We start from the raw sequence: 27,065 nt of genomic DNA, 5'->3' as shown, positions 1-27,065 counted from the left end.
ATTTTTAAAGGAAAAGAGCAAAAAATACACAAGAAATAAATGTAGCAAATATGACATAATACACACAAAAAATTACAAAATAAATTGAGAGTTGGGACCAAATAGATCAATCATATCAATAAATGTGAATGGACTTAACTTACCTATTAAAAGATTTTCAATTAAGCTCATAAATTAAGACCTGACTATGTATTCCTTGTACAGTGAACACTGCTGAGATAAATTCAAAAGATCTAAAGTAGAGAAATGTACCACATTCATGTGTTAGAATACTCAGTATTCTTAGGATGTCAATTCTCCCTAAATTGATCTATAGATTCAAGGCAATCCAAAATAAAATCCCAGGAGACTTTTTGTAGAAATTCACAAGCAGTTTCCAAAATTCACATGGAAATGGAAATGACCTACAATAACCAAAATAACTTTGAAAAAGTTGGAGGGCTAATGCTATTTGATTTCAAGAATTATTATAAAGGTCTGGTAATCGAAAGAGAATGGTATTAGCGTAAAGGTAGACAAATCATTTGCACAGAATGGAACGTCCAGAAATACTCCCATGAATATGAAAAAGTGATTTTCAACAAACGTTCAAAGGCAATTCAGTAGAGAAAAAACTAAAAACCATAAAGCACCTAAAAGTGATCGTAGAATAAAGTTTTTGTGACTTTGGGTTAGGCAAAGATTTCTTAGCAATATCACCAAAAATATGACCAAAAAGAAAAAAAAGGGGGGCCAGCCCCGAGGCCAAGTGGTTAAGTTCATGCGTTCCACTTCAGCGGCACGGGGTTTCACCGGTTCAGATCCTGGGCGCAGACATGGCACTGCTCGTCAGGCCATGCTGAGGCGGTGTCCCACATAGTACAACCAGAGGCACTCACAACTAGAATACACAACTGTGTATTGGGGGGCTTTGAAGAGAAAAAGGAGAAAAAATGATTGGCAACAGATGTTAGCTCACATGCCAATCTTTAAAAAAAAAAAGAACAAAAGATAAATTGGACTTAATCAACATTTAAAACTCTGCTCTCCAAAAGACACTGTTAATAGAATGAAGACAATCCACAAACTGGAAGCAATATTCACAAATCACTGCACTGATAAAGGACTAGCATCCAGAATAACAAACCACCCAAGAAAACAATGGGCAAAAATTTCAACGGATACTTCAGCAGAGGCTGATGGGGATAGCAAATAATCCCATGAAAAGATGCTCAATATCATTAACCACTAGGAAATGTAAATTAAAATTACAATAAGATACCACTGCACAACCTATTATATGTTTAAAATGAAAAAGACTGACCATATTAAGGGTTAGCAAGAACGTAGAGTGATGGAACTCTCATACACTGCTGGTGAGGAAGTAAAAGAGAACAAACACTGGAAAACAATCTGACAGTTTCTTTAAAAGTTAAAAATATTCTTATCATCTATATCCGACCATCCTGCTCCAAGGTATTTACTGAAGAGAAATGAACACATATGTCCATACAAAGACTTGTACACAAATGTTCATACCAACTTCATTTTTAACAGCCCCCAAATGGAAATAATCCAAATGTCCATCAACAGGTAAAAGCATAAGCAAATTGTGGTATATCCACCCAATAGAATACTACTCAACAATAGAAAGAATGAATTATTGATGCATGCAACATGGATGAATCTCAAAATAACTATGCTGAATGAAAGAAGTCAGACCAAAAATAGAACATACTGTATGGTTCCATTCATACACAATTCTAGAAAATGCAAACTAAATTTATAGCAACAGAAAGCAGAGCAGAGGTTGGATATGGGGGCAGTGTGCAGGGAAGGGTGGGAGGGAGGAATTATCAAGGAACATGGGGAAACCTTTTGGGGTGATAGAGATGTGCATTATTTTGTAGTGATTATTTCACAGCTGTGCACATGTTAAAACTTATCATGTACAATTGTACACTTAGCAGTTTACTGTATATCAATTTCCCTCAATAAAGCTTTTTAAAAAGTCATAATAGATTATATTGCAGATTCTAGGGAAGTAATTTGAAAATCTAGGTGAAATAATAATTTGAAAATCTAGATGATAATTTTCTAGGCAGATAACAGATTACCAAAATTGACCCCCTTATAAATAGAAAGGCTTAATAGACCATTTCTGTAAAAGAAAGAGAGAAAGTTACCCAGGAATTATTCCACAAAAAAGCACTCAGCCCAGGTTTTATGTCAGAATTCAACCTTCAAAGACCAGCTAATTCCAAGCCTATATAAATTGTTCTAGAGCATTAAAAATGAACAAGAATTTAACTCTTTTTATGATGCAAATAAAATACTGAAACCTAAACCTGAAAAATATAGTACAAAAAAAGAAAATTGGACCAATTTTACATAAATATTGAAGAAAAATGTACTAAATAAAATAGCAAGTAGAACTCATTAACAAAACATCATGACTAAATGGGATTAATTCCAGGAATGCAAAGTTGGCTCAGTATTAAGAAACATTTTCAAATGATGCAAGGCAATAACAACGTTAAGGAAAAGAAACGTGATTTCCATAGATGCTGAAAACACCCTCTAGAAAATGCAGTCCATCTTTTAAAATAGGGACTATAATACCTTGTCAAAAGAATCTAATGATGCACAGCAGATCCAAAGAATCATTGCAAAGTTCTGAAATCTGTGTTCCTGTATTTAGTGAGCTACTATAAAATATGTAAGCCTTATTCTCCTAGAGATTGGGCTGTATTACCAACTTGCCGCAGGGCTTCTAAAGATTCTTTCCTCTTCTAGCCTGTAGGTTTTAGAACTGAAAAGGATAACCAGCAAGTCACTTAAAGTACCAGCCTTCACAAGATTATATTCTGTGTTATCTATAAGGGAAAATATCTCTAGCATTATCTGTCAATAGGTTATATGTGAAGTATCTTTTTCTGTCTTAAAAAAATAATCAGACCAAAGCTGGAAAATATATATTCTCTGAAGGACACGTATATAGCCTTGTGTTGGAGAACACAGAGGCAGTCCCAAATCTGGGAAAGTATCCAACAATTCAACGATGTGGTTCCTTTCTTTACATTTACTGAAACCATATAAATGTGATTTTTGAGTCCCAGGGTACTCATACATGCCTATTTAGCCCATCAATAAAATATATTTATAACACAGTAAGACAATATTACTACAGTCTACATTTGTTGAATGAATTTAAGATATGAGATTAGAGCAGGCATGGGGAAATAACATATCTTCAATACACAGATAATCATCCAGGAGACAGGATCACAAGTCCAGGGATGCAGAGAAAGAGTTTATTTCAAAAGTCCTGGTTGCTTACATATATAGACTCCTCTAGGAATCGAAAAAACTTCTGACCTTTCCTTTTCTTGACCTGAGACACTCATTGAATATTTTTACTGGCTAAAATGGGCAATTTAGAATACTTCTTCACCATACAACTGCCCATTTACGTTAATTATATTAATTTTCCAATACTGTGGAGAGACTGTAGGTGAGGCTTGATCTCTATCTATATAACTTCCCACAATCCTCTCATTTATAAGAGCCTCTCTAATATGGATTTGCTGATGTTTACCAAGATCCAAACTCTTATCTGAAGAATTTTCCATACACATCACACTGTCAGGGTTCTCTTGAGTGTGAATTCTCCAATGCTGAACAAAGCTGGTGATTCCATGGAAAGTATTTCCACATTCATCATGTTTATAAGATCTCTCTCCTCTGTAGATGCTCTGGTGCACAGTCAGTCCTGACTTCTGGGTGGCCTTCCTATTTCCTTCACATAACGTTCTACAAGATTTCCACACTGAATGAAGGCCTCCTCACACTCACCACATTTATGCAGTCTCTGGCTTATGTGGATTCTCTGATGTCAAAAAAGGCCACTATAGCTGAAAGCTTTCCCACATTCCTTATACTGATAAGCATTTTTCCTTGTGGTGATCTGCTGGTGGCAAAAGAGGGATCCGTTATAAACAAAAGCCTTTCCAAACTTGTTGCTCTCAGAGAGATTCTCTTCCATGTGGACTCCCTAATGCTGAGTAATGACTCACCAGTAAGTAAAGTTTTTACTACACTTATTGCATTGATAATGCAGTTCTATAGAGATCCCCCAACATGATTTAGCATCTTCACAGTTTTTTTGTGTTGGAGACAAGTCCTTATTTTCATTCTCAGTAACATCATCTAAAAAAAATGCATAGACAATTCAAATGTCAGTTGTATCTTCTGCTGAGATAATGAGACTTTAGTTGAGGAACACTGATAAAAACAAAACCCAGTTTTACCTAAAGTGTATGCCTTTTCCACGTCTTAAAACTGCCATCTCAAGTTTATAAAGTGTCAAAGAAGGCATGTGAGGTTCCAGTTTGAGTGAGGAGATAACTGGGCAGGAGATTGGAATAGCATGCAGGATTTTCTCACAAAATGTGACAATAAAAGAATCAGGAAGGTATAATAAAAAAAAGTTAAGAGAAGATCAGTTTGAATCCAGAGATGAAAAACAGGGAATATTATGAAACCAAGAGGAAGTTTAATTTGCAAAGGCTAGTTAAAAGGACCATTTACACCAAGTGAAATGTACCTAGGCCACTCCTATAGACAAAATGCTCCATGAATATTTGTTGAGTGGATCAATAAACAACAGGATATGATAAAGGTTATCTTGAAGTGATAGTAAGACCAGTATCAAAATACATATACTATTTTGATGTGGGAAATCAGTAAACTGGAAAAATTGCAGTGGGGAAAATAACTTTCCCAATAATGTTCAGGACTAAAACATAAGAAGAAATCAGTACTTGAAGCTAAAGGAGTTGGACAGGTCAAAACAAAATAACAACAAAGCAAAACACAATGCCCCTGGCAAATACGGCTGAGAGTTTCTACCTGAAGAATTGGGCACAGCAAGCCCTCATGGCTTAGTGGTTAAAATTCAGTGTGCTCCACTTGGCAGCCTGGGTTCAGTTCCCAGTCGCAGAACCACACCACTCGTCTGTCAGTAGCCATGCTGTGGCAGTGGCTCAGATAGAACTAGAAGTACTTACAACTAAAATATACAACTATGTAGTGGGGCTTTGAGGAAGAGGGAGAAAAAAGAGGAAGATTGGTAACACATGTTAGCTTAGGGTGAATCTTTCCCAGCAAAATAAATAAATAAGAATTGGGTAGATAATGAGAAACAGATTGGTAGGGGCAAGGTTTCAAGGGAGAGAACACTATTAACAAGAGTTCTAAAAAGCTTCCTTTCGAGAATCTCTCCTTTCTCTGCAGAAATCCTTTCTCATCAGCTTTCTGCTTCAAAGGCAATAATGCTGAGAGTTAAACTAAGATACGGTCTTAACAGGCTGGACCCGAAACCTTTGATTCCAAGGTACTATCTCTGTCATAGGCATAGCTTGTTCTTTTCTTCAGCCTTGGCCCTAAAGGCAATGGGATGAAGCTGGTCTTGAACTGATTTTAAAGCTAAACTTTCCCCAAAAACCCAATAGAGAAAGAGAAGGTTCCATACGTGCACATGAATACCAGGGGGAATTAAAGCCCACAGCAGAGACACTGGGTTATGGCTCCAGAGATATCTGAGGGATCCTAAAGTCACGTTTTGCTGTTTTCTGTGCTATTCCGGAAGCCTTTCACTAGTCAAGCCATAAGTTATCTTCCCAACCCTTCCCACCTGATGGTGTGTCCTTCAAGCTGTCTCTTCAACTTCTCCAGCATGACCGATGCCTCTTCTCCACATTCTAGATGATATTATCCTACCTAGGTCTGCAGCTCTCCAGGCAGGGGTCAGGACCTGCTTCAACATCTGCTCCTTGGTCTGTATTTCTAGTCTCAGCAATTGTGGGCAGAGCTTCCTGAGTCTTCTGACAGCCCTGTGAGGTCCAGATCTTTATCTCCTGATAGTAACAACTTAAAGTTTGAAGAAAGGTCTGTGATTTCTTTGCCAGCCTGATTCTTGGCACAGCACATCCCTGTTCCTGTACCATCAGTCACTATTAGAGAGCTTTCCTGCAAGAGGACTGCCATTCTGGAATGAGAGAGCTGAGGAGAAGATTCACTCCAGCTTGGGGTTCACACTGATTTTTCAGAAGTATTTCCCTGTAGCTAGTCTTCTTCCTAAGGCACAAAATAAAACTGTTAAAAGAAACTCTAAATTTTGTTAAGCTCTTTTACCCAAGAACTCACTTACCTGGACAATGCACTTAAAGAAAAAGGAACTGTCAGGAAGCTAAATAAATTAGGAGTGGGAGTGACTTTGCAAATTATTAGCTAGCAACACCTGCTAAAATCTCTTACTTCCTAAATGTTTATGTTAATAAAGCTTGAGAGAAAGACCATGACCCTCTTTCCTTTGGTTCTCTCCTTCAGAGAATCCCAAATAAAGGGTAAAGAAAAGAACATCAGAGGGGGCTAGCCCAGTGGCATAGTGGTTAAGTTCAGTGGGCTCCACTTCGGAGGTCTGGGTTCCCGGATACTGATCCTAGGAGCAGACCTATACCACTCATTAAGCCGTGCTGTGGCAGCGTCCCGCATACATAATAGAGGAAGATGGCCACAGATGTTGGCTCAGGGCCACTCTTCCTCAAGCAAAAAGAGGAAGATTGGCAACAGGTGTTAGCTCAGGGCCAATCTCCCTCACCAGATTAAAAAAAAAAAGGACATCAGAAATGAGAAAATAACAACAGCTAATATTTGTTTAAAATTGACTACGAATTTACTCATTTAAGTAGATACTATACAATTCCACTGACAGATGACTTATACTGAGGCACCGAGAGATTAAGTAATTTGCTCAAGGTCGTATAATCAGTAATTAGATCTATGTCTTTTCCTTGCACTCAAGCGTCGTCCCACCTGCTCTAGGGAGAGTCATGAGTCAGATCATCTCCGCAAAAGAACCCAACCTTCCTTTTACCAAACCAAGATCTCAGACTTTCCTCTTTTTCTCAACAGCCCCAGTATCTTAACACAGCTCAAAACTTGGAAGCCCTCCTGAACTTTCCCCCGTAACTCCCAATCATCAGACCCAACCTCACCGGAGTTCTGATGGGCCGGATCAGACACTGAGTCGAACCCAGATGCCACGAACCCACAACAACCACCTCCACACGCACGCCACAACGACTGTAAGAGCTCGCAGTTTTAAACCTGCACTATCACCAGCCGCCTCACCATTCGGTGTTCTCTAGGAATCTGGAGGGTTTCTCCTCTCTGTGGTCGCCTGACAGTATCCCCGCCCCCGCTGAACGGCGCCGGCTCGGGCTGCGCCGTCAGGTAACTTCAGGGGCCTAAACTCTGAGGCCGGGGCGCTGCAGGTCCCGCCCGGGGTCTTCTTCCAACTGCAGAACATCAGAAGAGCCACTCCAAAGACAAAAAGCGAAAACCCTGAGCTACTAGTTATCTCTGATAACTAACAGGGGCGGAGCCAAAAGATGGGGAATCTCTCCTTGCCAGTTTAGGCGATATTTGTCCCCTGCCGGCCACTGTTTATCAGTTCCCAAGGTAAGAAAGTACGAGTAGACCTAGGTGGGAGCTTTAATCCCAGGGCGGGGCGGAGTATGCAGCAATCCTGGGGAGCTTGCAGCATGCTCACAGCTAATTTAGGGCCTGGGCTGGAGCATCTAGAGCCAACACGTTTGAGAGCCCATGGTAGTAAAACCTTAGAAAACGGCTACAAGGCACTTACCATGTGATCAATACTGTTCTAAGCACTTTATGTATAACCCATTTAGTCCACATTAATTGCCTAGTAAGGTAGGTACTATTATTATCGCCATTTTACGTTTTGAGGAAACTGAGGCACAAGCAGATTAAATCACTTGCCCAAAGTCACACAGCTAGAGTTTGGCTACAGCAAGCTGTCGAGTTCCTTATCCGGGATGAAATGGTGAGAGAGTTACTCCTGAATATTTCACTGGAGTAGGCAGAACTGAGGCACTAGATCAAAAAGTAAGATATGCATATCAAGCTTAGAAAGGAATAATGAAGATCTAACTACGAATCAGAGGTAACAAACGGCCTCCGCTTAGGAGTCCTTCTTGGGACACTGAGGACCAGGACATCTGGACTTAAGATGACTGGTAGAGCAAACATATATATCCCCCAAAGACCACCTTCAACTGTGATGGGTGAAAGCTCTGGGAGCCTTGAATGATGGGTTTTCAGACCTGGAAACCATCTTTTATAATGCGTGTGAAGTGAATAAACTGTTTCCATGAAATCAAGGGAGAATTGCTGGCTCTCAACGATGGTTTTACAATGTGAGCTAGGGAGTTAACTGAGAAGTTCAAAATACTTATGGTTGGCTTTGTCAAAACCAAACTATATACATAAAATCAAATTATATGTATAAAATAAAAATTATATACAATTATTTTATACAAAATATATTCATACATATATTAATATATATGTAAAAATACTTATATGTATAAAAAATAATGTGCAAGGACTCCTTACCAGTTATACCCAGAAAGGTATGGAAGGAGAGGGGATCCAAAGAAATTCTAATAAAATGAACTGCTGGAGGAGCTGTGATATGTGACCTTTCAACGTGAAAAGATGAAAGTTGAGAAGATTCAATTAAAGGCTATCAAATGATTATCCCTGAATTAAACAAGCACTTGTTGCTCAAATAAATTCTGGGCTGTGGAGTCAAGAGGAACACCTGAAAGAACTATTTTATATAATACACAATTATGATTTTTTTAATCCAAGAAGTGGTACTAGCTACAGAGATAAAATCACTTTTGAAAACCCTCATCAAAGATAGATCCATATTGGTTACTGGATAGATCCATAATGGGGGCATCTCTCTAAATCTTTATTATCTGTATTAAAGAAGACAGCCAAATATCCCTTATTCTGTCAGAATAATGCAGTCAATTATGGTTCTAAGCTAGAAGGGGGATCCTTTCCTATAAAGAGACCATTTTTAAAGTGGAATGTCTCCTGCAGACACCCTCATTGTGCAGGTAAGAAGAACTTAGGGCTGATGTGTATGCTGACCCAACCTCATCCAAGATTTAGTAGGCAGAGAGGATGGTGATATTATTACTTTTGGTGTTTGGACCTAGGACTCTGGAGTTTCTTAAGTATTTTCCAGAATAGTGATAGAAGTTAAAAAGTTTCTACAGATAATTACTTGAAACACTGAATACCACTGCAACACACAGTTCTTTCAAATGAAATAAACAGAGGAACTGTGTGTGGGCTCTGGGACTGGGCTGCTTGGGTTCAAATCTTGGCCCCACCACATACTAACTTTGTGACCTCAAGCAGCTTAATTCATCGATTTCAGTTTCCTTAGCTAAAACTGAAATAATTTAAGCATTCAGTAATGTCCGGCCCTCAGTAAGCAAGTAATAAATGTTATGTATTATTGTTAATTAATCCTTTTCTCGATTCCAAAAGATGGCCAATAATGAAGGGTTTGTTTTAACTGTAACAACTCTATAATAAAGTAGTACCGGATATTAATGGAAGAGGCTACTTCTGTTCTGAGTACAGGAGTGCAGAGCTTTTCTAAGTGCTTGTATCTTAGCGCTCTCTACCGCCATCCTCACCATACAGATATTTCTCATTTCAGAGCCCTGCTCAATCCTCTTTCATCATTAGCTGTACCTCATATCTCAGATTCCAGCAACCTCTTCATACAACTATTTTATCTTCATTGGCAGTCCTTTCGCAGACCCTTTCTATTGCACTCTCTGGAACCCCTGTTTGATTGTCAGGTTACTTTTTCATCCAAAGCCCAGTTTAAGCTCACTTCATTTTCCATCATTTTAGAAACCTGGGTCTCCCCCAACCTCCAGGTGCTTTTTGCCTTAAACATTCACATCTTGTTTACCTTGAATCAATTAGAAAAGAGAAGCCAGTCAAACTTATTCTCATCCTTAATGTTATTTCTAAGCCACTGCTTCATGATTCATTTGAGTTTTACATCACTCTATCTGGCTGTTGTGGTACTACTATTGACTGCCATTACTTCTATATTGGACTCACTTCATATGGTTCCTTTCCATCCTGTTATTGTTGATGATTTCAAAATCCATGTAGATAAGCTGCTTCCAAGGACTCTAATTTCCTAGATCCTGTCATTGTCATACTACATCTATCCTTTACACATGAAGATGTACTCTTGACTTCATCACAAGACAGTCTCTGTTCACTGCTCCCCAATTCCATATCTAACATCTCTCATGTCCTCCACTTGCCCCTCAGGGCCTTCAGCTTCTCTGTTGCCAACTTAGTTCCAATAAGTAACCTTATTCTACTATATTTTCTCCTTATCCTGGATAATTAGTTTGATCTCCTTTGATCCCTACCTGGAAATTTCATGCCACTCCACCTTTTTTTGGTAGTACAACTGTATTTAGGCACAAGAAACCACCAGAACAAACCCCCATTTATTTTTAAACAAGTTATGAACTGTATCTTTCTATGTAATAGGCATATCCCATTGTTCTGGGTCTTTGTTTATGGTTGCTTTATAAGATTAGGTACTTAAGAGAGTCAGAGGCAAATGGAGGAAAAAGTGTGCATTGAGAGAACATGTTAAACAGAGGATGAACTGGAGAGACTGCAAGTAATGGCACTGAGAGTAGAAAGCAAGTTTAAAATAAAGATTGCATTGCAGAGAGCAGTCAGATTAAAGTGAGAGGCTCTGGAGTTAGAGGAACTTCAGTTTGGATAACATGTCTGTGAAATCAGATTTGATGCCAAGTATGGAGAGCCTCAGTGTGGTAAAGAGGACATTCTCATATCGGTTCTTGTTACTAAGTAAAGTCCCCTCCAATAAGAAGAGTTTGCATGAGAGTAAGAAATTTCAGGCAGGGTAAGCTTAGGTCTCACATACTTATATCTCCAGAGCTCTCAGGCTCACTCTGGGATCCTTGTTTGTTTCTTGGATGTTAAAAATTAGGTTTCCAATCCTACCTGCCTCAATGCCTTGTGTGTGCAACTCCAATTTTGGTCTTATGAAAAAGCCTAAATAAATAGTTCTCAGCTGGTGAATGAGGTGTTTTTCAAATGTTCATTTGCTTTCCTCTGTTGTGAACTCAGAATGTTTTCTTGCACAGTCATGTAAATTCCAATCCCAATAGTCGATCTGGCAAATAATTTGTCTAAGTTATAAGACTAATACTATTATCATTTTTATGGGAAAATGTGTTCACACTTACAATTTAGAAAACTAGGAACACACGTATTTCTATAGTACTACTGATTCTTCTCTTTCCAAGCCAGTGATGATATGCTTATGTTCTATATAGGGATTATGGATAGGAAGGAAATAAGAGGACATCTCAGTAGAGATTTAAAATGATTTCAGTAAATAAAAAGATAAACAGAACAGGAGCCACGTGTACATCTATGTGGCTTGCCTATTTTCCCACTACAATAATCATCATAGGTTCTCATCCAAAACAGAATTGTTTACTGAGTAATCTAGGGGTAAAGTCAACCAATTTTTGGTTGATTTGTATTTTCAGAAGCCCCAAGGGATAGAATCACTAATCTTTAGGTCTTTTATGTGCTCAAGAAGGTATACAAACCAAAAATTGTACACCATTCTCAAGAGCCATTTTTAGGGAATTCAGAACATAGTAACTATCGAGTTGGGAAAAAAGGGAGGTTAATGAGTAAAACAGAGAAAAGCAGCAGCACCCCTCCCATAACTAAACACATACACACACAAAGGGCTTGCACTAAGACCCTGGAGCCTTGGAATGTAAGTCAGTCTTTTTTTTAAAAAAAAAACACTTAAATTTGAAGGAATGGGCAGGCCATCCTGAAGCCCTAGTTTTGGGCATGATGGAGGTCTAATCCCCTGTTCACTCTAAGGAGCTAGTGGCATATGTCCCACAGGTAGGGCTTTCCTTATGCCAAAAATCTGCAGTGGTCCCTTGTTTACGGGACTGTGTTCATGTTTCCTCACTTCGCTGGCAACCACAAAGGCAGTTGTGTCTCGATGCAATGTTTCTCATATTTTAGTTAACATCAGGCGACTGTAGAGCTATAAAAATGAAGATTCTCAACCCCATCCCAGACCTACTGAAGCAGAATATCTGTGAGTGGGACTCAGGCATTTTAAACAAGCTCCACTGATGTTGAGGAATCTATTGTAATGAAAAGGACATGAAGTCAGAGATCTGCACCTAAGTTGCTGGTCTTTTCCTTTGTGTGATGTTGTAGCTATGTCACCATCTCTGTAAGCAAGAGTATCCTCAGTTTTGAAATGGAGAATAATTTTAATTTACCGAGATATTTTAGGAATTAAATGAGAAGAGTGCTTTGTAAGTGTCAAAGTGTTATAAAATATTAGGTAAAATTACTGGCATTCTAGCCCTTCCATAGTTTGTCCCCAAGTTATTTCCAACTTAATGTCATCAACTGCCCAGTTTGAACAAGCTCTCTACTTTAGGTTTGCTAGTATTGTCACTGATATTTCCAAACGACTCTGCTTCCATTTGTTTGAGCCTAAATATTTTCTCCCTTTTGCCTTTCAAATCTGCCCACCAAACCCTTATCGTCAATTAAATCTCTCCTGACCATCTTAGGCAACAAGGATCTGTCCTTCAGAATTTATAGCACTTACTGTCTTCCAAGTGCCATTTTAATTCTCCACCACTTTGAGCATCAATTCTACTGTCCTGTAGTCTTATTTAACTAAACATGTGGTCTTATATATTCCAAACTAGATTGTAAACTCTTTAAGAAACGAATTTGGTGTTATGCTTCTTGTTCTCCACAGCACCTAATACAAGGGTCAGCACATAGTGGATTCTTTATAAAATATCTGAGGTTTCCTCATAGCAATAGTGAGTGACTGACATTTTGCCCTGAATCATTTAAAAGCTACTCCAGCCTGCACTCTGTGACATAGCTTCCTTGTAGTCATCACAGAGAAACAGATTTTTCTCCTTTGTGGATCGTCTGATGTTGAATAAGAGCTGAGTTCTGCCTGAACGATTCCCCACACTCTTTACATTTATAGGGACCTCTACTATGGATTCTCTGGTGTTTACTAAGATCTGACCTCTGTCTGAAGGCTTTGCCACATTCATCACATTGGTAGGGTTTCTCCCCAGTGTGGATTCTCTGATGCTGAATGAGGCTGGTGATTCCTCGGAAGGCATTCCCACACTCATTGCACTTGTAGGGCCTCTCTCCAGTGTGGATTCGCTGATGTTCTGTGAGGACTGATCTTTGAGTGAAAGCCTTCCCACACTTGTCACATTTATAGGGTCTCTCTCCAGTGTGAATTCGCTGATGTCCTATAAGACTTGTCCTCTGAATAAAGGCTTTTCCACAAACATCACACTTGTAAGGTTTCTCCCCAGTGTGGATTCTCTGATGTTGAATAAGGCCACTCTGACTGAAGGATTTCCCACATTCCTTACACTGATAGCATTTTTCTTTGTGGTGAGTCTCCTGATGGGAAACAAGGGATGAGTTATAAACAAAGGCTTTTCCACACTCATTGCACTCATATGGCTTTGCCCCAGTATGAACTCCTTGATGCTGAGTAAGTATTGAACGCCGACTAAAACTTTTATTACACTGAGTACAATGATATGGTTTGTCTCTTGTGTGGATTTTGAGATGGTGAAAGAGGCCTGCTTTCTGGCTAAAGGCTTTGCCGCATTCATTACAGTGGTAGTGTTTCTCTCCTGTGTGAAGCCTCTGATGTTGATTAAGAGCTGACCACCGGCCAAAGGCTTTGCTACACTCATTACATTTATATGGTTTCTCTCCAGTGTGTATTATTTTGTGCCGAATAAGCACAGTTCTCCCACGGAAAGTTTTTCCACATTCTTCGCATTTGTAGGGCCTGTCTCCAGTATGGATCCTCTGATGTTCTATGAGGCGTGAGTGCTGACTAAAAGCTTTTCCACAGTCATCACATTCGTAAGGTTTTTCTCCTGGACAAATTCTCTGGTGTTCAGTAAGGCCTGAGTTCTCAGTCAAACTTACTCCATTTTCATCACATATAGGTTGTTTATCTTCCCTAGAATGTCCAGAAGGCTCTTCTGTTTTTTCTTCAGATTCATAGGTTTTTTCATATCTAATAGACTGGGACATTTCATTTTCAAATTTGCTAGATATAGTCCCATATGGTTCCATTTCTTCAGAAACTTCTTGCTTTAAAGTTAAATTCCTGTACTCATTTCCAGTCTCAATATCTGAAACTACAAATGGATCATAAATGTTAACTAATTTCTTATGATAGCAAACAGCAACTTCAATAGGCAACACAAAATTATTCAAATGAAAAATACATAAGAACCTAGAGTTTCTGCACGGCTATAAAATGGTATTGGAATATAGGACAGACCTATTATATAAAACACTCCAAAAACTGTTAAGGAAAAGACCAATAACCCAATAGAAAACAGGGCAAAGGAAAAATTGATGGTTTCCAGGAAAGGAAATACAATAGCTCTTAAACATAAGACAAGATGCTCCACCTCAAAATAAGGGAAAAGCAAATTTAAACAATATTGAGATATTATTTTCACCCATCAGATTTGCCATCAGTTTGATATAACACTGTATTCACAAAATGGATATCACACATTGCAGTGTAAATCGATCCAAGCCTTACAGAGGGCAATTTAACAATATCTATCAAAATTACAAATGTATATAACCTTTCACCTAGTAATTCCACATATAGGAATTTATGCTACAGATATACTCACACATGATTATTCACCAAAGCACTGTCTGTTATAGTAAATAAAACACTGGGGATAACTTAAATGTCATCAGCAGGGAAAAGGATTAGTTAATTGTGTAGTACATCCAGACATTTTAATATTAAGCCACTGTTTAGAAATAAAAAATGCAAGGTTCTACCATCTTAGTGATAAAGAGAGGAAAATATATTCATTTGAATATGAAAAATGTATATGCATAAAAAAATCTCTAGAAGGACAAACAAGAAACTAGTAACAGTAACAACCTATTTTAGAGCAGGGAGGAGGAGACAAGATGGCTGGGAGAATTGAATAGAATGAAAACTTTTCATTTGATAACTTTAAATTTTTGTTTTTGCACCATGTGAATTTTTACCAATTTAAAAAATTAAATGAAAAAGAAAAAATATAGAGAAAGATAAGGAAGATACAGGGTCTTTCACCCATTCACCGAATTTTAACATTCTGCCACCTTTTCTTTATTACTCCTTCTCTTTATAACAGTACACACATATTGTTTTTTCCTGAACCATCTGAGAGTTAGTTGCAGACATCATGGAGCAAAGGCTTATTTACTGAAGGAGGAAGGATAAAGTCAAAGTGGAAGATAGTGGTATTATCTGGTAGGATAAAGGCTAGAAATAGCAGGGAAGTCAGTACAAAGGACAATAACTATCAGAAGGCCTAAATTAAGTGATCTCAAATAAAAGAAAGACAAAATTTAGAAAAATATTAATATAAAGAGAAAAAAAGAACTGAAGAGTAACAAATTAAGCTGTCTGAGAGTCTATGCATGACTCTCAGATTCCCAGAGAGACTTTCCTGACTTCAATGATCAGAAACAGCATGCAGTACAAAAGAGTCCCATGTCCTCTGCTAACCCTGCCTTCTTCCTCCCAAGATGGGTCTTTCTTCCTTACCTTGCTTCTGTTGGGCTTCAAGTTCTGGAGATTCACACTTTAGCTGGGCTTTCACACACTGGAGGGTCATACTGGGTTCTTGTTCTCTTCCTAGAGGTGCCATCTCCTGCAAGAACATTTCCTGTTCCTCAGCGTGGTCTGAGACCTGAGGTAAATGAGGTATAGCTGAGACACTTGCTCTGACAACAGAAAACAAAAAAGTATACTATTCATGGCAGTGGCACCCAGCTCTCTGAAACTTGAATGAACTGCCATAATCCTACTCATTCTTCAAGGTCAATATAAACATCACCTCCTCTGGGAAACCTTCCCTTCCCCAGCTGGAAGTGATTTCCCCCATACTTAACAGCTAAAGTATGTTGGTTGTGCCAGTTTTACTTCTTTGTCTTATGCTCAAAGAAGTGGAGAAGGAAAGAGAGAAAGAAAAAAGAAAGGAGAGAAGGAAAAGAAGGCTATAAAGAGGAAGAAAGGAGGAAAAAAGAACTTAGGGGAAAATAGAAGAGAGAAAGAAGAAAAGGAAAGGGGCTAAGTAAAGGGAAATAATAGAGAGAAATGATGAAGAAAGGCAGAAGGAAACAAAGAACAAAGAGGAAGAAAAGAAACAGGGTAGGAGGAGGAAGCAGAAAGGAAGGGAAAAGAAGAGAAAGGAGAGAAATCTCTTCCATAGTCACTCCAGAAGCTGTTCCCAATACACTGCTCTTCCAAGGTTTCCATCCCACTTCTCTCCAGGAAGATGATCTTATTTTCTGTTTATCCAAGATTACAATCATCTCAAAAATCATCTAACCTTTTAATTTATCTATGTCCACTCATACTCTTTCCTTCCCTTCTGTCTTAGAGGAAGATATCTTTTCTTTTTCAAGGCTCCTATCTCCACTTTTGCCTTCAATCCCATCCCTTTCTGCTGCCCTCTGACCCTTGCTCCCCCAATTAACTCATTTATTCAGCAACTTCAGCCACTCTGTAGCTTCCATTCCTGCAAGGGGCCATTCCCTCTTGTATTTAAAAATAGGTTCCCTCAGTATGGTACTGTAAAAAGCAGAATCACTCTACTTACTTTCTCTGTTTCTTAGTTTAGCAGCTCTGTGACCTTGGGCTAGTCACTTACTCTGAGATTATACGACATCATGTCTGTAAAGCATGTAGCACAGGGCCTTGGCATACAACAGGCCCTCAAATTACTCCTCTATCCCCCTCAATGGCTAAATTTTGTAAATAAGAAATCACTATACACTGCTTCTATTTCCTTGACACAGTTTCATTTTGTAACCTCTGTCTCCAGAGTAAGAGCCAAAATCAACAGAATGCTATCTCAGATGTACTGAAAAGATGTTTTGATACTTCAAATTTTGAAAGAAAAAAAAGAAAAAAAAGGCCAGTACAGTGAGCTGCACCTTCTATCCCTGCCTCTCCGGGTTGACCTCAGAAATCAAGCTGTAAACCCCATCAGCTGCCTCCAGCATGCTGTAAGAGAAAGGACTGGTTGGCAATACAAACTCAACATGTTTAAAACCAAATTACTTTCGCCTGCACCTGAGAATCCAATGTTTCTGTCAGTGTCTTCCTACCCCGGTGGCCACTCCTTCTCAGCTACCACTTCTGGTTACTCTCCTTTTGTCTCATAGCTTTCAATTCCATCCATATTCTGACAAGTGTCACCTTTAAAGTTCTAGCATAGATCCCTCCACTGAATCCCAACTTTCTATATCCAGTTGCTTGCTCAACTTTTCCAACTGGATTCTAATGGGAATCTCAAAATTAACACATCTAAAACCTAACTCTTGATTCCTGTCCCTCCACTCGAAACCTACTTCTCACCCAGTCTTTACCAAATGACAAATCCATTCTACCTGAGTTCAGACCAAAAACCTTAGCAAAATCCTTAACTCGCTTTCTCTCATATCTCACATCCTATATAAAAACAAATCCTGTCAAGCTCTACCTTCAAAATATATCCAGAATCCAATCACATCTCCCCACTTCCACTGCTACTATCGTAGTCCAAGCCACCAATATCTCTTGCCTGGATTACTGCTTATAGCTAAGCCTCCTAAACTTGTTTCCCTGCTTCTACCTTTAATCTCTACGCCTTCCCCTCCCCCCATCCCCAACACAGAACTTTCCCAGCATAGCAGCCAGAGTGATTATTTTAAAATTTTAAGTCAGATTAAACCTCTCTTCTGCTCAAAACTCTCCAATGACTTTCCATCTCAGAATAAAATCCAAAGTCCTTTTAATTAATGGCCTACAAGTGCCTACATGATCTGATCTCTTTATAACTATTTGATTTCATCTCCTCCTTGACAAGCACAACTCCACCAGGACAAGCACGTTCTCACCTTAAGACCTCTCCATTTACTATTCCCTTTGCCTGAATGCTTTTATTCTGGATGGCTCCATGGCTTGCTCTTCTGATTCATATCCCTGCTCTAAATGTCACCCTATCTGAGTAGCCTTCACTGACTGGTCTATCGAAAATAGCACAATCTCCATGTCATTCACTATTCCTTTGCTTTATTGGGTTTTTTTTTTGCTTGAGGAAGATTAGCCCTGAGCTAAAATCTGTGCCAATCTTCCTCTATTTTGTATGTGGGTCGCCACCACAGCAAGGCTGACGTGTAGTGTATGTCCACGCCCAGAATCCAAACCTGGGAACCCAGGCCACCTGGGTTGGTGCCGAACTTAACCACTATGCCGTGGGGCCAGCCCCTATTTTCTTTAACAAATATAATTTGTCACCACCTGACATATTATGTTTGCCCATGTTTTGTTTACCATCTGTCTCTTCTCAGTAGGCTAGAATCTATCTACACGAGAGCAGCAACCTTCCATGCTTTGTTCGCTGCTGCATTCCCAGTGCCGAGAATGGTGCCTGGTGCAAAAGAGATTTTCAATAAATATCTGAATGAACGAACTCTTCCCCAATTCACTTCCCCTACCGTCTTGAACTCTGTTAGGAATGTCTTCATTACGCTAGTCTTTCAAGCTTGAAATCCCTAGTGCATAGCCTAGAAGAGATTGCTTAGTAAAAAGTTTTCCATGCATTCTTCCTTCTTCAAATGTCTAAGCTGTCATTTCCATTTAATTCTTACCTAAGGCATGCCTCATCCTTTCTAGCCACACTTTTATAACTCCATTTCAAACTTAGATCTTTTTGCCACATGCTCCTTCCCTCTCCAGTCTATTTTGTACCCCAATGCTAGATCACACGTCTTGTTTTATCATCTCACTGTTTTATATTTGTGTGTGTGTGTGTTAGGAAGATTGGCCCTGAGCTAACATCCAGTGCCAATCTTCCTCTTTTTGCTTGAGGAATATTGTCCCTGAGCTAACATCTGTGCCAATCTTCCCCTATTTTGTATGTGGGACACTTTCATAGCATGGCTTGATGAATGGTGTAGGTCCATGCCCAGGATCTGAACCTGTGAACCCCAGACTGTCAAAGCAGACCCTGCTGAACTTAACCACTAAGCCAACAGGCAGGTCCCTCTCACTGTTTTATACTCTTTATACCAAGGTTTCCTAGCCTTGGCTCTATTGACACGTTGGGTCAGACAATTCTCTGCTGTATGAGGCTGTCCTATGCATTCTAAGATGTTCAGCAGCATCCCTGCCCTTTCACTGCTAGATGCCCCCTTATGACAACCAAAAATGTCCCAAGATGCTGCCAAATGCTCTCTGGGGCACAAAATTGCCAATGGCTGAGAACCACTGCCTTTTATCAATGTTAAAACAAAACAAAAAGGTCCTACATAATTTGGTTCTCTTTTACATCTTGGGGTTAGTAAAGCTCATCTAGACTCAAAAAGAAAAGGTTAGGAGTCTCTGTCCTTCAGAATTAAATCTAAACTCCAGGGCTTGATATTCAAGGTCCTGGACTCTCTGTTCTTAACTCGTCACAACTCACCTTTCCAACCTAACTTGGCTTTCTACTACTCAAAGAAACATGGGTCCCCTGCCCTGGCCCTCCCTCCTAACTTTCTACTCTGCTCCTATATCCCATTCCTCTGAGATGGTAACTAATTTCTCCATCTTTTAATCCTTTAATGGAGACAGGGCAGTGGATATATCTGCAAAACCTTATTTCTTAATTTGTATTGAACAACAGAAGTGATGCCCCTTTCAAGAGGCTGCTGCCCATTCTGTTACCATCATCTCTCCAAAATTTTCTCTCTGTCCTAGAAGACTTGTTTCTAAATCTTCTGTTTCTAATGTTTCTGAGCAGCATTTTATCAAAGAGAACTTTGTAGCTTAGTGCAGAAATACATAATCCTTCCACAGAAAAGGTATAAATAAATTAGGACTACATTAATCAATTTTTCATGACACTCAGGCCCTTTTCTGATGCACCAGTGTCAAGATCACACTTTGTGAACTAATGCTGTACTTCACTCTGGCCTAGAAATCCATAATTCATCGTTTCTCCAACAGAAACCACATCTGTCTTCTCACCTGATATCCTGGCTCGTCCAACTCTCTCTCTAAATCCTCCAGCACAGTCACCACCTCTTCCCCACTCTCTGGATGCTGTTCCTGCACCCAGGCTTGCAGCTCCTCAGGCAGGATCGTCAAGAATTGTTCCAGCACCAGCAGCTCCAGGATCTGCTCTTTGGTGTGGGTCTCCGGCCTCAGCCACTGATGGCAAAGTTCCCGGAGTCGACTCAAAGCCTCACGGGGTCCAGATGTTTCCTGGTAGCAGAACTGCCTGAAGTACTGTCGAAAGACCTCTCTGCTATGGGTGTTGTTCTTCTGCAGCTTCTGATCCTGTCTCGTGGTATACTTATAATTCTCCTCCTTCTGCTCCTCCTCCTCTATCTTTACTTCCAAAAGTTCATCCTGGTTCCTGTGGGCCTGGATAGCCCAAGTAGATGCCATCATAGCCTTGCAAAAGCTGTGTCAGTGCTTCAAGCAAGATCTCCAGTGGAAAGTTTCTTCCTGGGTGGATCTGAGGAAGAAGCCATCATTATTAACACAAATAATACCATAGGCAAAAATCACAAATTCTGAGAATTTAAATATGTGCTTTGAAACACGTCTCCAGGTTAATTTACTATACTCAGGGAAATACTTTGATTAAAAAAGACTTAAGAATAGACTAAAGAGAAAGATTAGGTAAAAAGTGCTAAGTTATTTCAGGACTTTATGAAGAAAGAGTAAGACTTGGAAAGAACATTTCCATTTAGTTCTAGAATAAATGACAACTAAATGGAATAAATCCAACATTTAGAGTAAATAATAATAATAAAACGTTGAGACATCCTCGATTAACTGCTTTATTTTTTAAATGCCCAGATGTCTGGTGAAAGCCATGAAGTCATAAAACAGCAAAGTCACATGAATTTATTCCCTCTGGGACTTATCTCTCCGCTCCTCATCATTTACAAAGTGAAAAGGCTGGAAATGTTGGTCTTTAAGGCCCTCTTCTACCCTCACATTCTGTGATTCTAAATCTGAAGGGAGGCAAGCCCAGGAAAGTGACCCTAGGCCGCCGGTCGGCGTCTGAGACGCAGGAGCGTCCAGAAATGTCGGGAGGCGCACAAGCGAGAAGGGTTCGCGGCCCCAGGCACAGCCGGACTCCGCAGAGACCGAGGGCGGACCCCTCAGCCCCGGGCTCCGACCCACCCTCCCAAGGGTCGGGGGATGGCTTCTGTGTTGGGAGCTTCCCGCGGACCCACCTGGGCGGGGATGACCGCAGGGCGCCCTGCTCCCGCCTGGGCCGGCCCGAGGGCCCCAGGCCGCCAGAACGCCCTAATATCCCGTCGCCCAGCGTCCGGAGCACAGGCTCGCTCACCCGCGGCCCCCGGAGCCAGCAGAGGATTCCCTCCTCCCGGGGCTCCGGGCTGAGGCCTCCAACCCCTTCGGAAGCCAGAACCCAACAAGAACGACCCACAAAGGCCGAAACAAGACCGGCTCGCCGGGTCGGCGCGGGCGCACTTCCGGCGCTGCTCTAGGAAGGGGGAGGGAGGGGCTCTCAACTCGGTAGTTACCCCCGGCTCCCGCGCGCCGCTCCCGCGAGAGGACCGCTGAGTAGTGTCAGGCCGGCGGTTCCACGGAACAGTCTTCTGCTTCTCCTCTTCTGTGCCTATCTCCGCTTCCCCCGACCCGATGAGTAGTCGAGGCTTCGCAAGTCGATCTGAAATAGGGAAATCCCATGGTTCCTCACTCTCACTTTTATTTGGGTTTCTGCACCTTTGAGATTCGAGGTGCCTCAAAGGGATGCTCCCCAAGTCCTTCCCAACTCAGCAACGCTTCACGACGATCAAGGGACGAAGATCTTGTACATACACTTATCAAGGGGCAACATGGTGGTTTCCGCCTCCTTTTTCACCTTCAATAGTTCTCATGTTCTCTTTTATGCGTTGGTATGATTATCTATCTGAAAACACGGAGTTCAGTGGGAAAACTACGTAAAAAAGATCATTTAGTAAAGTAGAGATATAAAATTAACATACTAAAATCAGCCTTCATATATGCAAATGACCAGTGATAAAGTTATAAAGCTGAAGACTGTATTTACAATAGCAACAACCAAAATTATTAGGAATAAATTTAAGAAGAAATGTGCAAAACCTATATGGAGAAAACTTTAAAAAGAAAACTCTTGAAAGGCCAGTGTAAACAGCAAATAGAAAGCCATATGCTGTTCTTGGCTAAAAAGAATCAATAAAGAGGTTCTATAATAAAAGTATCAACACATTCTGTTGTAAAATTAGACTAATTATAAAATTCTACTGGGTAGAATACTAGGCAGCTGTAAAAACAAATGAGAAATAATTTTCTTGATGCACCACTATGGAGTGATTGACAGATGTTTATAGTATACTACCAGTAGTAGGCAGAATAATGATCCCCCAAAGATGTCTACTCCTAACCCCCAGAACCTGTGAATATGTTTTGTTACATAGCAAGGGGAAATTAAGGTTGCAGATAGAATAAATGTTGCTAATCAACTGACCTTAAGATAGGTTTCCTTAATTCGGGACCAACTTTTTTTGGTTGTTGTTTCAATAAAACTTGATTTATGGACGCTGAAATTTGAATTCAACATAATTTTTCCATATCACAAAATATTCTTCTTTTGATTTTTTAAAATTAAATTTTATTTTAATATAATTGTAGATGCACATGCATTGTAAGAAATAATACAGAGACACCCCATTTATTCTTTACCAACTTTGCATGATTAGTAACATTTTGCAGAATGATAGTACAATGTTACAACTAGAATATTTACATTGATAAGAGTCAAGATACAGAACATTTCTGTCACTACAAGAATCCATTTTATCAACATACCTACTTCCCTCTCACCCCCATCTTCTCATTAACTCCTAGCAACCATGGCTCTTTTCTCTACTTCTGTAATTTTGCCATGTCAAGAATATTATAGAAATGGAATCATACAGTGTGTAACCTTTTCAGACTAGCTTTTTCCATTCATAATTCTCTGGAGAATCACGTATCAATGATACATTTCTTTTTATTCCTGAGTCGTATTCTCAGAGGGTTGTATCCAGTTTTTGGCTATTACAAACAAAGGTGCTCTCAACATTCCTGTACAGGTTTTTGTGTAAACATAGAGTGTCTTCATCTCTCTGGGATAAATGCCTAAAAGTACAACTGCTGGGTCATGTAGTAGTTGTATGCTTAGTTTTTAAATAAACTACCAAGTGCTTTCTATATAGCTGTAACATTTTACATTCCCATCAGAATGTATTAGTGTCCCATTTCTCTACATCCTCACGTCATTTCGTGTTGTCTCTCCTTTTGTTTTAGCTTTTCTGATAGTTGTGATATTTTACTGTGGTTTTAATTTGCACTTCTCTAATGGCTAGTGATGTTAAGCACCATTTTATGTGCTCACTTGCCATCAGTATGTCTTTGGTGAAATGTCTCTTCATGTCCTTTGCCCAAGTTCTAATTGGATTGTTTGAGTTTTTACATTTGAGGTTTGAAAATTCCTTATATATTCTAGATACTAGTCCCTTGATATATGGTTTGCAAATATTTTCTTCTGTTCCGTAGCTTGTGTCTTCATCCTTTTAACATCCTTTAATTTTGATGAAGTCCAATTTAGCAAATTTTCCCTTTATGGATTATGCTTTTGGTGTCAAGTCTAAGAACCCCTTGTCCTTAAATGCTAATATTTAATCCTATGTTTGTTCTAAAAGCTTTGTAGTTTTAAGCTTTACATTTTAGTCTGTGATCTATTTTGAGTTAATTTTTGTATAAGATATGACACTTAGATCAAGGCTTTTGCTTTTGTTTTTAATCTATGGATTTCCAGTTGCTCCAGCATTATTTGTTGAAAAGCACATCTATCCTCCATTGAATGCTTTCCTACCTTTGGCAAAAATCAGTTGGGCATATTTGTTTCTCAGTTCTCCAGTCTGCTCCATTGCTCTATGTGTCTATCCTCCACCAATACCACATCTCTTGATTACTGTACTAGTTATATACAGTCTTAAGTTAAGTAGACTGATTCCATATACTTTGTTTTTCAAATCATTTTAGCTATTTTGGTTCTTGTGCCTTTCTATATAAATTTTACAATAATTTTGTTTGTATTTACAAAAAGACTTGCTGAGATTTTGGTAGGAATTGCAATAAACTTGTATGTTAATTTGGGGGAAATTGTCATCTTTACTATATTGAGTCTTCCAATCCATGAACATGGTATGTCTCTCCACTTATGTAGATCCTCTTTGTTTTCTTTCTTCAGCATTCAGACTTACACGTATTTTCTTTTTTTTTTTTTTTGAGTCACTGTAAATAGTATTGTATTACAATTTTAGTGTCCATGTGTTCATTGTTAGTATATAGAAATACAATTGAGCTTTGTGTGTTGATCCTATATTCGGCAAACTTGCTGAACTCAGTGGTTTAGGAGTTTTTCATACATTCTTTGAGATTTTCTAAGTATATAATCATGTTATCTGCCAATAGGGATGGTTTTCTTTTTAGTTCTGTATGACTTTAATTTCCTCTTCTTGTCTTATTGCACTAAACCTTCTTGCTCTGTGTTGAATAACAGTGGTGATAATGGAGATTCTTGCTGTGTTCCTGGTCATAAGAGGAATGTATTCAATATTTCACCAGTAAGTATACTGTCAGCTGTAGGGTTTTTTTGGTATATGTTCTTTATCATTTTGAAGGAAGTCCCCCTCTATTCTTTTTTTTTTTTTTTGAGGAAGATTAGCCCTGACCTAACATCTGCCACCAATCGTCCTCTTTTTGCTGAGGAAGAGTGGCCCTGAGCTAACATCTGTGTCCATCTTTCTCCGTTTTATATGGTGGACACCTGCCACAGCATGGCCTGATGAGCAGTGCTAGGTCCCTGCTCAGGATCCAAACCAGGCCCCCAAAGCAGAGCTTGTGAACTTAACTGCTTCGCCACCAGGCCAGACCCTCCTCTCTATTTCTAGTTGGTTTTTTTTTTTAAATCACAAATAGGCATTGGATGTTGTCAAATGCTGTTTCTGCATCAATTGATATGATTTTTCTTCTTTAGCATTTTCATGTGGCAGATTACATTAATTGATTTTCAAATGTTGAACCATTTTTGCATACTTGGAATAAGTCTCACTTTGTCTTCATATATAATTCTTTTTATATATTATCAAATTCAATTTGCTAATATTTTGTGGAGAATTTTTGCATCTATGTTCATGAGAAATACTGGTCTGTAATTTTCCTTTCTGTAATGACTTTATCTGGTTTTGTTATTAAGGTAATGTTGGCTGCATGGAATAAGTTATTGAATGTTTACACTACTTACATTTTCTGGAATAGATTGTGGAGAATTGGTATCATTTCTTCCTTAAATGTTTGGTATAATTCACCTGCACCCGATGCAGAGTTTTTTGGAAGGTATTAAATATTAATTCAATTTTTTTAATATATAGACCTATTCAGATAATCTACTTCTCCTTGTGTGAGTTTTGGGAGTTTGTGTCTTTCAAGGAATTGTACCATTTTATCTAAGTTATCAAATTTGTGAGCACAGAGTTGCTCAAACTATTCCTTTGTTTCCTTTTAATACCCATGAGATCAGTGGTTGACAACACCTTTTTCATATGATATTGGTAATTTGTTTCTTCTTCCCTTTTTTTCTGGCACATACTGTTAATTTTATCAGTCTTTTAAAAGAACAACTATTGCTTCTTTGATGTTCCTCTATTTTTTTCTGGTTTCAATTTCCTTGATATCTGTCCTTATCTTTATTTCCTTTCTTCTGCTTGCTCTGAGGTCATTTTGCTCTTCTTGTTCTAGGTTTTTGAGTGGAAGACTTGATTACTGATTTAAGACTTTTCTTCTTTCTAATGTATACATTTAATGCTATAAATTTCCATCTCAGAACTGCTTTAGCCATGTCTCACAAATTTTGGTATGATGCATTTTCATTTTCTTTCATTTCAATGTATTTTTTAAAATTTCCCTTGAGCTTTTCCCTTGACTCATGGATTATTTAGAACTGACACACCAATTATTTAGATTATCTAAAACCCATGGATTATTAGAACTGTTCTCTCTCTCCAATTGATTTCAAGTTGGTTCAATTATTCTCCAAGATGACACTCTATATGATTTCAATCCTTTTAAGTTTGTTGAGGTTTTCTTTATGAACCTGGATGTGGTCCATTTTATTATATGTTCTATGGGCACTTCAAAAGAATTTCTATTTGCTGTTGTTGGGTGGAGTATTCTAGAAATGTCAATTGGACCCTATTGGTTCGTGGTATTGTTGAGTTCTTCTATATCCTTGATGATTTTATCTTGCTGTTCTAGCAATTGAGAGAGGATTACTGAAATCTCCAAATATAATTGGAATAGATTTGTCTCTTTCTCTTTTCAGTTCTATCAGTTTTTGCTTCACATACTTGAAACTCTAAGTGCATATTTATTTATTATTGCCATATCTTCTTGTTAGATTGGCCCTTATCACTACATAATGTCCCTCTCTGTCTTTGGTAATTTTCTTTGCTCTGAAGTCTGCTTTATCTGATATTAATATACCTACTCCTGCTTTCCTTTGATTAATATTTGCAAGACATATCTTTTCCCATCCTTTTACTTTCAACCTGCATATATCATTATATTTGAAGTGAGTTTCTTGCAGATAGCATATAGTTGAATCATGTTTTTAAATTCACTCTGTCAATCTCTTTTAATTGGCATATTTTAGACAGTTTATGTTTAGTATACTTATTGATATGTTAGGGCTTCAATCTGCTATTTTGTTTTTTGTTTTAGGTTTGTTTTTTCATTTCTTTGTTTTTGTTTTCCTGCCTTCTTATAGGTTATTTGAGCATTTTTTAGAATTGCATTTTGATTTATCTGTAGAATTTTTGAGTACATCTTTTTGTATAGGCTTTTTAGTAGTTGCTCTAGGTATCACATTATATATACATAACCATCACATCCTATTGGTGTCATCATTTCA

The 27,065-nt window shown here is 38.8% G+C and overlaps 1 protein-coding gene across 5 annotated transcripts; it reads right to left on the bottom strand.

Annotated features, from left to right (window-relative positions):
- Positions 1-1,680: 1,680 nt before the first annotated feature.
- On the bottom strand, positions 1,681-21,546 carry ZSCAN12 (zinc finger and SCAN domain containing 12). Of its 5 annotated transcripts, none has more exons than XR_006885430.1 (6): positions 21,298-21,546; positions 20,075-20,567; positions 15,623-15,767; positions 13,040-14,192; positions 5,675-6,117; positions 1,681-4,188 (listed from the first exon to the last, which is right to left on the bottom strand). XR_006885430.1 is itself a non-coding variant. In XM_046641089.1 (5 exons), the coding sequence occupies exons 2-5, from the start codon at positions 20,498-20,500 to the stop codon at positions 5,997-5,999; spliced, it is 1,845 nt and encodes a 614-aa protein (XP_046497045.1). In that variant the 5' UTR covers positions 20,501-20,567; positions 21,298-21,546; the 3' UTR covers positions 5,041-5,996. The 5 variants fall into 5 exon arrangements, 3 of the variants coding, with proteins under 3 accessions (XP_046497045.1, XP_046497044.1, XP_046497043.1); XR_006885431.1 differs by having other exon boundaries at positions 1,681-3,946; XM_046641089.1 differs by lacking the exon at positions 1,681-4,188 and having other exon boundaries at positions 5,041-6,117.
- Positions 21,547-27,065: the final 5,519 nt, after the last annotated feature.

This window comes from Equus quagga, chromosome 15, assembly GCF_021613505.1.
Source record: "Equus quagga isolate Etosha38 chromosome 15, UCLA_HA_Equagga_1.0, whole genome shotgun sequence".
In the NCBI taxonomy this organism is placed as follows: Eukaryota; Metazoa; Chordata; class Mammalia; order Perissodactyla; family Equidae; genus Equus; species Equus quagga.
This window is presented reverse-complemented; position numbering and strand designations above follow the sequence as displayed.